At 32.0% G+C, this 13,999-nt stretch overlaps 1 protein-coding gene across 3 annotated transcripts; it reads right to left on the bottom strand.

The window, feature by feature from the left end:
* Window positions 1–711: 711 nt before the first annotated feature.
* LOC106475167 (glyceraldehyde-3-phosphate dehydrogenase-like) lies at window positions 712–10,248 on the bottom strand. Of its 3 annotated transcripts, none has more exons than XM_013935864.2 (10): window positions 10,096–10,248; window positions 8,192–8,250; window positions 6,544–6,640; window positions 5,816–5,922; window positions 4,824–5,112; window positions 3,790–3,846; window positions 2,957–3,051; window positions 2,332–2,497; window positions 1,886–1,983; window positions 1,101–1,170 (listed from the first exon to the last, which is right to left on the bottom strand). In XM_013935864.2, the coding sequence occupies exons 2-10, from the start codon at window positions 8,212–8,214 to the stop codon at window positions 1,101–1,103; spliced, it is 1,002 nt and encodes a 333-aa protein (XP_013791318.1). In that variant the 5' UTR covers window positions 8,215–8,250; window positions 10,096–10,248. The 3 variants fall into 3 exon arrangements, with proteins under 3 accessions (XP_022235064.1, XP_013791318.1, XP_022235065.1); XM_022379357.1 differs by lacking the exon at window positions 10,096–10,248 and adding an exon at window positions 8,498–8,623; XM_022379356.1 differs by lacking the exon at window positions 10,096–10,248 and having other exon boundaries at window positions 712–1,170.
* Window positions 10,249–13,999: the final 3,751 nt, after the last annotated feature.

Raw genomic sequence — 13,999 nt, 5'->3', positions numbered from 1 at the left:
GCCACTTTGGAAGCCATACAACTGCAGCATTCTTTGTAAGTCCAGTAATTAATAAACCTTTTTCATTCATATCTGTACTAATGTATTTCTTTAATCATTTAATATTTGTTTTATTTAAGTTTTTAGCAGCCCATGGTGCTTTAGTGATACAGAAGGGGTATAATTAGTAGGTCAGAGGTGTATTGTTGAATTATTATTATTACGTGACCTCTGTTGGTCCAGTGAGAATGCTGGAAAATTGGTGGTGTACCTGTACTTGAGAAGAATCATTAATATGTAGTTTACTTCTAGGAGTTACATTTGTTTTTTAAACTTTGGTAAAAATTATGTTTGATTTATATGAATAACATTTTATATCTAAGCTATTTTTTATATATGGGAAAAGGTCCTGTTCTTTTTTTTTTAAAGAATTATATTGCAGGGTTTTGGTATTGCAGTAATGACAGTAACGAGTGATATTTGTCAGGATGTATATCTGATCAATCTTAAAAAGTTCAAAGAAAAGTTTATTATTTGACACTTACGTCCTTGTGATTCAATGTTCTAATCACAGATTCTCACCTCTTCACTTTATATTACCGAGGAAAGCCTTCTATGAACTCTTTCTCACACACACACACACATACAAGAAAGTGAAGGAACATTTAATTATAAAGCATTTCAATTCTCTATCAACAAACACCCATTTATAAAACAAGAACAACAAACAAGAACTGTTTTAAATAGTTTTATTGCATATAAAGAGTAAAACAGTGAATTGTTAAATAACAGAATCACTGTTTATATTACATCCTTCTAAACAACTAACTTGTCAAGGCAACTTCCACCAGCATGATTGCATATCAATGGGACAGAAACATCTATATAAAAAAATAGCAATGATGACTAAAAAAGGAAACAAAAATAAAAGAACTTTATAGGAACTTAACATCACAGTTTCCACAAGTAATTGAGTTCATGGGAATCAACTGAAAGTAGGCAGTTTTATATCAATCTAACAAGACAACCTTGAAGAAGCACTAGAAGAGCAATCAATGGACAGAAACGTCCATTCATCTACGATAATATCCTGTTGGCCGTCAGGGATTTCCTTATTGTTCTTATGCCTTGCTGTGAACATATTTAATCAGATCAGCTACTCTGCAGCTGTAGCCATACTCATTGTCGTACCTAAAATATTCATATACGATACTTTACAAGATATCTAAAAATAATCACAGAATTTAAAATGTTAACAAACTTTATCGACTATTTAAAAATAAGTGAAAAATTCCAGAAGTCATGTTAAACTACACAAAAAGAGAAAAATAATCCAGACTTTAACGTTCCTGTTACCAAAAGTTTTTAATCAGTGGTAACAAAAAAACTGCGTATTGAAATTAACCTTTAAATTATGAACTTGTTTTGATATTGATCGTTAATGGTGTAGTTTATATATCGTATCACGTTGAGTAATATTATGTTTTTGCAACACTTATTATAAAGAATTGACCAAAGCAATTAGGTGAAATCACTTACTTTCTAAAGTACAGCAGAAATCTCTGCAGTATCTATGGGATTAACAGGAATATTGATGATATTTTTGTTTAATTGTTTGCGTGCGACTCGTACATTATTAGGGTAACCAATAAAGTCATGGACCCACAAGCAATTTAGCACATAAACAATGCCAAAAGGGTTGATATGACACCATAAGTAAAGAAAACTTAAACTAACACAGATCTCACGGTAAACCTGTAGCATTAAGTTAAAATGTCTATATACTTGTTCTATATTTGATATTTCCCATTATAGCACAGCATTTAATTGCAAACAAACTTGAAACATTTACCAAAATTCAGGCTAAAATACTTCTGAAGTAGCTGCCTAATAAAATTCAACCTACCATGAAACAAGTTTCACGAAGTTCTTGTTTAAAGAAATGCCAGCGCTTGCGTCAAAGATGCTGCTGTGAGAATCCCCAATAAAGTCTGATGAAACCACCTAAACAGACGTGAGAAAAAAAAAGCACCATATTTTTTTTTTATTGCTCATCTTTAATATATAGGAAACTATTTTAATTCTTGAATTCTAATACAGATTTTATATTTCAATACTAAGTTTATTAAAATCTTCAAAAATTATGATCGTTTTTTTTTCCATACAGTACCACTGGAAATTGTTTTTTTCCTGTTTGTTGAGGAAAAAAAAACAACACTAGTCTAAAATCTTGTTTAACATACAATAAATATATTTTAAAAATACACATGATGAAGCTGTTACCAATTGATAAATTTAATTTAATTACAATTCAAGATAGGGTATAAAATATAAATAGTAACTTATCCTTACAGCATCTTCTGTGTATCCCAAGATTCCCTTCCAATTGTCGCTTTCAGAAGCAGACTTAACAGCATTTTTGATATCGTCATAAGAAGCTCCCTTTTCCAAGCGACAAGTCAGGTCTACAACAGAAACGTCGGCAACAGGTACACGGAAAGCCATACCAGTTAATTTGCTATAAACCAAAATGTTTTTTTAGGAAACCAAAGTTAATGGGTACTTATCTCTACATGTTTAAAAAACTACAAATCCCCAAATTATTACAATAACAAGATATATTATAACAGAAAATATTTAGGTTAAATATCAAATGTTTTCTTAGTTTAATGTGTGTGTAAAACAAAAGAACAGGTACACAAGTGTAATTTTACCTCAAAGTAGAAACTGAATCATGGGTCAGTGAAATAAGAAAAAAAAAAAGTGGCAGTTAAGAGCACATAGAGGATTACTAACAAATCCTGTAAACAAAGTAAAAAATTTCAAATGCATTTTTAACTTTACAACAAGTCACAGAAAATTTAGATAAATTTTGCATCTATTCTGACCAAACTTTTTTAAACCTGGTGATTGACCTGCTGAAATATACAAGACTACAACAGTTTCAATATTTGCCACAAATAATTCAAAAGCATACCCATTTAATTCTGGAATGACTTTGCCAACAGCCTTAGCAGCACCCGTTGAAGCAGGAATGATGTTCTGACTGGCACCTCGACCATCTCGCCATGCCTGGATATTTATTAAAAACCAACACAATCTTTGATAGTGGAGAATTCAGTCTGACTATTCTAACAAAACCAATTCCTTTAATAAGAAAATCTAAAACTGGCCCGTATTATTTATGCGTTATCCTTTAATACAACTTCAGGTTGGATAGTCCATAAATCTGATTTATTTACACTGAACTCTACATGTTTTGTGATGTATAATGTTCACATAAAAGATATGTGGTTAAGCATTAATAGTAGACACAGTTTTATCTGAAGCCTAAAGGAAAGTTATTGTCCAGAAGCAATTTACTTGTAAGTGGGTAGAATAAGACCTATTCCAAGTGGGAATGAATTAGAGGCTTTTACAGGTTTTTTTTTTACATAACAATATTTGTTTTGTGAATTGCACCACCTGACTGTGACTCATGATAAAGTCAATTATTAAATAACATAATTAATTTTTATTCAAATACCTCAGTACACGAAGTAGATTTTTCCTAAATATTTTGAAAAACAAATTTAATTCTTCTCTACTCTACTGTAAAAAAGAAGACTCGTTAAACTTTGATAAAAATAATGACTATAGTTTTCTATGACAGTTTTTTTCTTATCGAAATAAAATGCTGTTTCATAATTTTGAAACTCAACTTTGCCCTATAATACATAAAATTTAAAAACAAATAAATAAGGAATTTTAGTTAAACCTTATTTAACTCGTATCACATCAAGGTAATATCAGAGATGTGGAATGGCTTACCTTAGAACTTGGACCATCAACAGTCTTCTGGGTTGCTGTTACGGCATGAACTGTAGTCTGCGTAGTTGAAGTTTAAAACAGTTTAACTATACACAAGCTAAGAACACTTTATAAAGAATTGGTACTTAATTACAATTAATGTGATGGTATGTCACATTTTATCCAAATACCTTATATTTCAAGTTATTAGTGATAAGTACATGACTATACATCAAAACCAAATAAACTGCTTTCATTCCATGACTATAGGAGGCCTTTTATTTATTTTCTTCATTCTTCCGAGCAGCACCGATGAGCTGGGAGCTCAGCGAAACTAATCTCTTGCAGTGGAAGTAGCAAGTGAACATTAGACCTCTAGATCAAATTAGGCATCTAGATAATCTTTTCGTTCTTGAAATTCATACTCTGGTGAAGAAACTAGTCAGCCCACTGAATAAAAGTGGATAATTAATTGTGACAGTACATCACATTATCCAAATGCCTTAAGTATTTTAGGTTATAACTTGCGAGTAAAGGACTACACACCAAAACAACATCCTCCTTTATGTAGTCTGTATGGTTGATTTCTTTATAGTTTACATATAAATACAGAAAAACACACTACACAATCTAAGTCTTAAATTTAAAAAAATTCAGAACCCCCCCTCCTTTCCACAGCAACTCAAATCTACATCTAGCCAAGTCCTGCTGGTGCAAACCCACTATCTAACTTTCTGGAAACGTATACTTCACAAATTCTCTTTTGTTTACAACGAAACATAGCAGCTAAAAATGGCAACTGGTTGAGATGTTATCCTTAGATGTATAATACAATCTTACTCATGCTTTTAAATGTAGCTAAGAAAATGTCCATAAACTGTAGGATGTCTAAAATATATATATATAATCCTTGCCAATTTTACCTTAAAATTCTTAAGTGTGGGGAAAAAAGTCTATCCCCTATTATCTCACTGGTTTTTAATTATTCAACAAATACTTTGTTATCAAGTTTCTGTAATGTAACATCATGAATTAACAAAACTACAGACGCATACCATAAGTCCTTCAACAATGCCAAAGTTGTCATGAATGACTTTGGCAATGGGTGCTAGACAGTTGGTTGTGCAAGAAGCATTACTGATGATCTCCATTGATGGGTCATATGTTTTATGGTTTACACCCATAACAAACATAGGTGCATCGGCCGAGGGTGCGGTGATAATAACTCTTTTTGCTCCACTCTCAAGGTGTGGTTTTGCCTTTTCTATTGTGGTGAAAACACCAGTTGATTCAACGATGTAATCGGCACCAGCTTTACCCCACGGAATAGCATTAGGTTTCATCCTGAAGCAAGAGAAAGCAAAGTAGATGAACAGTCTTTTTTCCTTATAAGTGCAACTCCAGAAGGTATTATAAAATAACAAATACAAAATTGGCCAACAGAATAATAAATCTTACTGCGTGTTAACCTTTACACCAACAAGTATTAAACAACACTTTGAAAACTAAAACATTTTCTCCAGAAGGAAATTGTAATTAATATGTCCGTCCTTATCGAACTTTACAAATTACATAGAAACAATCTGCATTAAAATGCACAGGGGTTGTTCTTACAATTTCAGTTCTTTGTCAGCTCTATATGCTGAAAAATCAGAAATGGTTTAGTCCTAACGTTTCTTAGAATATCCTTTAATGTTCAGTATTATAAACTTAGAAAGTACAATTAACCTTTAATTTATAAATTTCATGAACTCAACAGTACTTAAGACCACTCCAACAGCCTTATACAGTCCAACAGAATGTTAAACTTGGACAAAAGTACTGGAATAGCTAAATACAAAATAAAGTTTAATTCAGTGCACATATAAATTTAAAAGGTACATTTGAGTTCAAAACGATTTAGGATTTAGTGTTCTTATTATACGTTGGTTAAGGTACTCAATAATAATAATAATAGTCTGAAAAACATAATATGAAATTAATTTCACTAGAATATTAATTAACTCATCTGCAGCTTCAAGTAAGTCTATATTATAGCCTTACTTACTCTTGAAAAACACGTATTTTATGTCCATCAATAATCAGTATACCTCCATCTGCTTTGATTTCTCCTTTGAAACGACCATGTGTTGAGTCGTACTTGAACATGTAAACCTGTAAAAGTATTTATTCTCATTTTAGCTTAAAGTAATTATAACTTTCATTCCACTGCTTGTCTAATAATCTAATCAGAGTTCAAAGAAATGAGAACAACTCAGTTAAAAGCCTTCACTCCTCACCACTGTGTTTTAGTTTTAAAACTTAAGACTTTCACCAACATTCCTTAAAACCCCTTTTTTTTGGTAAGATCTATTTATTTTTTCAGCAAACATTTATAAGATATTTTGGATGTCTATAAAGTATACTAAATATGATAGAAGTTCAATTTCAAGCATTTTTAAATATAAATTCAGTGACTTTGCCTACAGATTGTTTTCCTCGACTTTTTCAAACATTTGTACAATAAAGGTTAATGGAGAGTAATGTTTATAATAAGTACTGGGTTTAATCATAATCAAACAGTAATACAATGGTTACTAGAACACTTAAAATAAATATAGCATTTTTCATTAATTAATATTTCAAAAACACACAAAATTACAATACAGATTTTACATCCCACAAAGCCCCGACTGTTCACAAAATTAATTAACACACTTTTACTACTCTCATTTTCTAGTTATCGTAATGCATCCCTCCTTCTTACAAGATGGATAGTTCTTTATGAAATCTCACCATGTAGTTGACATCAATGAAAGGATCATTTATGGCTACAACTTCAACTCCCTTGTCCAAACAAGAACGAAGAACCAGACGACCAATACGTCCAAATCTATAGGAGGCCATGGAGGAAATAAAGCAGTATAAGATTCACAGGTAAACAGTCGAGAGAACTTATTGCAATTATCAGTTTGTAATGAACAACTATTTATTCATTTTAAAAATACATATATGCTAGCCAAAAATTTCGGAGATAGCTCTCAACATTCGAAGATTCATCAGGCAGCGTTAAGGCAATGTCAGATTTTTTTTTCTCTCTTGTTAACAAACTGTTCGATAATGTCTGAATCAGACATTAAATGTCACTCTCACAGAAAATTCAATCCTTTGATTTGTATGATGTTAATTACTTACACAATAGTTGTGGTATTTAAAATAAATAAAAAAATCAAAGCATTATATTTATTTGTAGCAGATTTTTTTTTTTTTTTATCTGGAGTAGACCATTATGGTGAAGCACATGGGGTAGGGTTAGTGGTTGCATGTCTTCTGTAAAACATACTGACTACTTTCTGTACAAGATGTGAGATGAATGATATGGTAAACATAAATATAACAATTTTAGTATTGAAAAAAAGGTGCAGTGGTACAACTCTCTCCTTACATGTTTAATTAATCATTAATGTTGTTAGAGAAACCAACTGATAACACTTTCTCTTGTAACTTTTTGTTACAGTTAAAGGTCCAGATTTACTTTCTAATCAAACTGTTATCTGTTCTGCTTTTTTATATTATTATTATTGTTTAATTAGTCAACAATTTTATGTTAAAAATACTACGACTGTTAACCACTAATATTATATCACGAATCAACAAAAATTTTACATTTCTTCAAGAGATACAAGAAGTTGAATGATTTAGTGGGAGCCTAACAAGGATTTCCATATGTTCTCATGGACATCATTATTTTGTATGTACAGAGATTTAAAATAAATAAATATATTCACAATATAATTACTTAAATAATTTAAAGATGTATATATATAACAATTTGAGATATAAGTTTAAGATCCTTCTTGTACTTCAAATCTAATTTCAATGTTGTAATTTAATTTCTTGCTAGATGGAGCTGCTAATCATGATGGTAATGATATACCTAAAACTTTTGTAATCGTTAAAAATTTAGAAGTTTTGTCTAATAATAAGACATAAGGATAGACCATTTATGAATAGAAGTAATCAGAGAGAAATTAATGACATATTAATGAGCAGTGACATATTCAATGAAAGTTTCAGTTCTTTTCTACTGTTGAGTTACTCCATGTGCTATATTTTTATTAATCAAAGCTAAGAAAGTTAAGCACGGGTTCCAGTGAGGGATTCTTGTTGAACCATTGTTTGTGAACTTAGGCCTACATCTGTGTCAAAGTGAACATTGCCTGTAGCAAACATTATAGTAGAAATAAATCAATTCATTGTCACTAAGTGGACTGTACATAATTTTTACCAAATAATTTAAAAGAATCCACTGAATAATAGAAAAAGAGTAAAACATGTATGTGTGTGTGTCCATGTATATATAGATACACACACTATATACGTTTTTATGCAAACTAAGGTAAAATCTTTACTTCTCTTTGTACAGATAAACATTTTATCTTACCCATTGATTCCAACTTTAGCCATTGTATTTTAACTGGTAAGCTCTAGAAAGTTTAGTCCCTGAAAAAAAAAAAAAAGAAAAGAAAAAAGATTAATAGTAAAATTTTAATAATTAATGACTAACACTCACAATGAACATTAAAACTCAAAACTATTTGATACATTAATATTAAGATTTGATACTCAAAATACGGTAATAAAAAAAAACAAGATTTTATTTATGTTTGTACACTATCATTGAACATTATAATATTGCTACAGAACAAAAACTATTATACAGTGTATATAATTTCTGATAAACTCTTACTGGTCATGTCTATCATATTCCAAAACCTTCTCAGAGAGGTTTATGAAGAACCAATAGAACAAAACCCTGTGGTTAGTTACATACAGCAGTGGTTGTTCATTCAACCTTTTCATTGAAAAACCAGTTGAGCAAGAACACTCTTATGAGTCAGCCAGTTACCACATCTAGACATGATTGCAATTATTTGTCATGCAATAGTACGTGTCCTTTACTACAAAGAAACAGGAAATTCCTGTAGATAAAAAAAACAAAACATATCTTATGTACATGCTTTAGGCTACAGTCTACTACCACTATGCACTCAGCTCCTTTCTCTCAGACTTGTCAATCTATTCCACTAATAAAACATCACTAGGATGGTAATTCATTTCATCTTTTAAAAATCCCTCACCTGTTTTCACAGAGGTTTTGTACTGAAGATACTTTTTCATAAGAATACATTCCTTCAACATACACAGACATTTTGATGATCAGATGGAAGCTTAGTAAGGACTTCCAAACATACCCATCAACATCACCAGATTGTATGTATTGAGAATTAAAAAAAGAAACATAAATACAAAAAATCACCCAAACAATTTAAATGGTTGATTGTTCTTCTTCTGGAGTATAAGGGTCCTCAGATAAACTTGTAAAGACAAAACAGAGCAATTTTAGATGAAAAATATGAAATGTGCCCTTACATGAAATTTATACTAAATATGTCCAATACTACATTTAGCTTGAGATATTGATCTGATGGTTATTCTGAGAGTGACTGGGTAATCTTATCAATCTTCAGTTACCATGTTTTATACTCATGTTCTTAAAACTTTTTGAACTATGTTATGACTTTGAAAAGTCTTAAAAACAAGAGCAAAGACTGCAAACAAATTTACATTAAGCAGTTCTTCTTTCTAATTTTGTTCCATCCTTTTTTTTTTCACATAATACATTGAGACACAAAAATTGTTTATTCTTCAAAATCTAACTGATGAGCTTGTTATTACTACATGTATTACTATTAGACAAAGGGCCTGGTTGACATATTGTTATATATTTACCTTTACCTTTTCTCACAAAATCTTAGAATTACTAGAAAATAAGTACCAAGCTGATTGCATTACCTAACTTAAAATATAAACAGTACCGACTGACTAAACGAAAGTTGTCACCGAAAAAAAAAATCGTATTTGAATACAGTAATTAAAACGTCAAATACCACTTGGCAGTAATAATACAAACACATAGATAAACCAACATAATTATTAAAATTCTATCTTCAAGTTACTTTATATAGTAAGCAAATATGTGCACAATATCATGCGTGGCAGTAAACTGTAGGAAACATTTTATTTTTAGCAATTGTTACCGCTGTAGTAAACCGGATTATTCTTGCAATGGGCTAACTACATTATACTATAGTACATATGATATATAACTGAGTCAACCTATTGTTATATCACTGTACCGTTATCTAAATTTATGATAATCCATTATGGTTCTAAGTTTATAAATGATTACACTACAAAAATTAAATGTTCCACTGTAAGTTTGATGGTGTTAGTAACTTATTAATAATTATTTTTACTAAACTGAGATATAACTCACATACTCACCTCTTATCAAAATCACGCAAGATAACGAAACCCCCGCGCAAACAAGTTTATATACAAAATGAATTTACAAGGGTTTCTGCACATCAGGGCGCACAACATGGTTTTAACATTGACGTTGAACCCACAGCATATAGAGGTACGGTCAAATACATCTACAGTAAATTGTTGGGTTGAGCAGTGTTGCCAAGTCCAAGCGGAATTGGGCTTGTTTTATTCTGAGATATTTTATTTTTTGTAGTAGTAGTAGCTGACTTGAGCACATAATAAAATGGAGTGTAGGAGTGGTTTCTGTGATTGATTGGGTTAATGAATAGCCTACTACTCATCGTCACAATTTTAAAATCATCCTATACCCACTCCTGTTCAATTAAAAACCACTTGGTACATTATATATATTCTGATTAAGTCGCACAAATCGTCATTTTAAGGGTAAGCCATAAATGAGCAGATTTGAAAGTTAGTACCGTTTGTTTTGGCTGATTTCGAAAGGTAGTGCCGCATATTTTTCTCGCGAGACTTTGCAACACTGGGGTCGAGATTAGAGAAGGAAAAATGGCTCTTTCCATCTCCGAAGCAACCAGCACACATTTATATATGTATTATATATATTATATATTTAATCTTTTTCGGAGGAATGACAGGTTGTGATTGTGTTCAGAATATTATTAGTTAAAATTATATAATCAACTTAAATTGAAATGAGGTTCAATATATCAATATCAAACTAGAAATATAGTTAAAAATATTAGGATGGTTGGAGTAACGTGTTATCGGCGTAGTAAGAAAAATAAACGATCCAAAGCATTTCAAGTGTGTCATTATCAGGTTCAAAATTCAAGATGAGTTAGCTGGCCCATGTAGTTCTTTCAGTTTTACACACAGTATAGCAAATAATTTGTTTGCTGAGAAACACAAAGCTACACAATAGGCCATCTGTGCTGTGCACAACATGTATCGAAAACCGACATTTAGCCACCGAGCCACTTTGGGGTATAGTAAATTATGAACCTACTTTTAAATTTTTATTGTGAACGTAATTTGTTATTAGATTTATTCGTGCATTTTATTAAAGTAGTAGTTTTTGTTTGTAAGCATATTTATAGTACATATATCGTTCCATGTTTTTTTTCCTGTAGATTTGAGCAGTGTCGTTAAGCATGCGCAATCGGAAGTGCACTACTTTCAAAAAGGAATAGCAGACGTTCAAAATAATCCCAGGCCTATAAGACCTAAACATCGATTAAGAGAACAGCAACAGCAGGAACAATACCTGACAGTCATTTTCTGATAAATTGATGTGCTAATGTTTGCAAGAAATATACCACGGAATGCCGAAGACCGCCATTTTACTGACGTAATAAAATCAGTATGTACCAATAGATGGTGCATTCATAATTGAAATTCTTCATACTCACCATCATTGACAGTTAACCGAAAATGTGTGCTAACCTTTGACCAATGACGTAACGTCACGTGATAGTAAATCAACGAATAACAAAATGCTCCGATTATAGTTTACAGTGGCATTACTTTAGAAGGCGATATAATTTTATATGAACTCTGAATTATTTATAACCATTCCCGTACCTTAAGCTAGACCCGCCTGCCGAACATTCGTCATCAAACTCGCTTAACGCCTTACTAATTGACACTTCCACCGACTCTCCTCCTCCGCCGATCGACTGAACAGACGTGCCGCCCTGTCAGTCCTCCTTCTTCCGTCGCCCCTCCACCAGTGACGACGAAGATCCAACCCTGAATAGACCCCTCCCCAGCCATAGTTCCTTCCTAAGAGCAGTCCGCCACCTGAGAAACTCCATGCCATATTAATTAACCCACAGCTACGCTTATCACTCTTGCTTCCCCACCATCATACCAAGTGTCTTTTTAGTATTTTCATGTTAATAAGGCACTGGTAAAGGATTGGCGCCTTATCAGTGAAAAGGGGTATTCTCGGGGCTCTTCCGTTTCACCTCACATCAAATTATTATGGCATTGGATTTATAGATCTCCGCCGCCCTGAAGGACCATAAGTTCGTCCGTTTGTTTGAGTTTTGAGCTTTGACTTTAGTCCTGTAAACCAAACATCCATTTCAGTCACTTAAGCTATAGATTATATAACAAAGATCCTGCCTCTACCTTAACCTCGATGGGACAAAAGGGAACAACTGTTTCGGAACACCTCCGGTTGTCTTCGTGAAGGCTTCAAACAGAAATACATACCAGTATTTCGTTCGTTCTACCTGTCAGTCAAACTATTAAACATCTGGGGTGCTCGAAGATATTTCATCTTCCTTCGCCACGCACTAGTTAAGGTGATTACTTGAAAGGATCGTAGACATTACACATCTTTAATTAGAGTAGGTGTTAATAGTTCGACCATAAAATGCCAAACATCAAACTATTTTCAGGATTTGATTTATGGATCTACCTGCTAGTGCCAGTGCTCCGAATGGCCTAGCCTCAACCTGAGATTAATTTAATGCAAATTTATGACATACTTGTGATCAGAAAATCCTAATAATCAGGCTACGATTTTATATTTTGTTGCAGTGCATCCTATATTTGAAAAGAATATTTAAGTGTGTATATAGGCGTATATAAAAACTATTGTTGCAACCAGAAGCGTTGAGAGCTAGCATGGGCCCCCCTTTCTCTCTCTTTTTTTATGCATTTTAAAGAACTTATATAAAAAAAGATCCTAAATTAGGACAGCAATGAGCTAATAAAAAAGGCAATACCATAGCAGCAGCCGTTTTTACCTCACAGTATAAGCGTAAAAACGTGCTTTACAGCATAACTATGATTCATTCGCCCGGGCCCATTCTAACTTCTATCACTTCCGAGTTCAGTTTACTGTACTAGTTTATCTGTTTTATAAAGTTTCTACTCTTCTATTTTTGGATCATTTGTTACTAGGCCTATAAATGCTGTATATACGAGGTTCAATAAGGCGTCATGTATTAAAAATGAAGTTAAAATACAATTGTTTCAGTTGAAAAAATTCCTTAGGAAAAGCTCTGCTTACAAAACTTCAATTATTTTACAGTTCTCAACCGTATGTATCTGTACTTTATTTTTTGGAGTACCATGAGAGCTATTTGGATTTTATAAATTTTCATATTGGGGTTCTCAAATGGAAGATCAAGGGATTATTTGGGTCTGTAAGGATTTGGCTGCCCAGATTCTTTTGAATTGATATGAGTATGTAAATAATCTTGTTACAAAAAAAAACTTAAGTTTTGAAAATTTTTCAATGTCAAGACTTTCTTTGGTTTAGGCTCTCAGATTTACTCAGCAATTAACAAAAATGGTCTTCCAAAATAAAGTGTACAAAATGTTTTGCTTAGTTGTCTACTATCAATTGTCATGGGCAATTTAATAGCTAAATTAATATTATATTTTGGTATGTAGAAGAGTTATGATAAAACTGCATTCTGTTTTTTTTTTAGGTGCCTCTTTCCAACCATTACACTTGTATAGAAGTTTTATAAACAAACAAAGCTATAAATTATGTATGTATATCAAGTCTTTGATTTATTTTTAATCACACTAATATATTTGTGGATTGAAAAAATGGAAACCATTTTGTTTGTTTAACCTCTCAACTTCACCAAAAACCATGTACAACTGAGTGGTATGTTGTCAAACAATAATTGCTTCTTATGTTTATGGTCAGCCAATCAAACTTCTCACATGAATTATGATGTTTTATCAGATAACAAGGCATATAACTTGTGATATACATAATTGCCTGTTTTATATGAGACATCTTTTTATATGAATTGGTTGATCAAAATGTGCATCAGTCTGACTGATCAGAATTGGACATAGTCAGAACTGTGTTCCCATTGTGCAAACCTTTCTTTATTTAACATATTGTTACGTCTCCGTTTGTTAATTG

The sequence above is a fragment of the Limulus polyphemus genome, unplaced genomic scaffold, assembly GCF_000517525.1.
Source record: "Limulus polyphemus unplaced genomic scaffold, Limulus_polyphemus-2.1.2 Scaffold8169, whole genome shotgun sequence".
Taxonomy (NCBI): domain Eukaryota; kingdom Metazoa; phylum Arthropoda; class Merostomata; order Xiphosura; family Limulidae; genus Limulus; species Limulus polyphemus.
The sequence above is the reverse complement of the archived record's forward strand: the minus strand, read 5'-3'. Positions and strand labels throughout refer to the sequence as shown.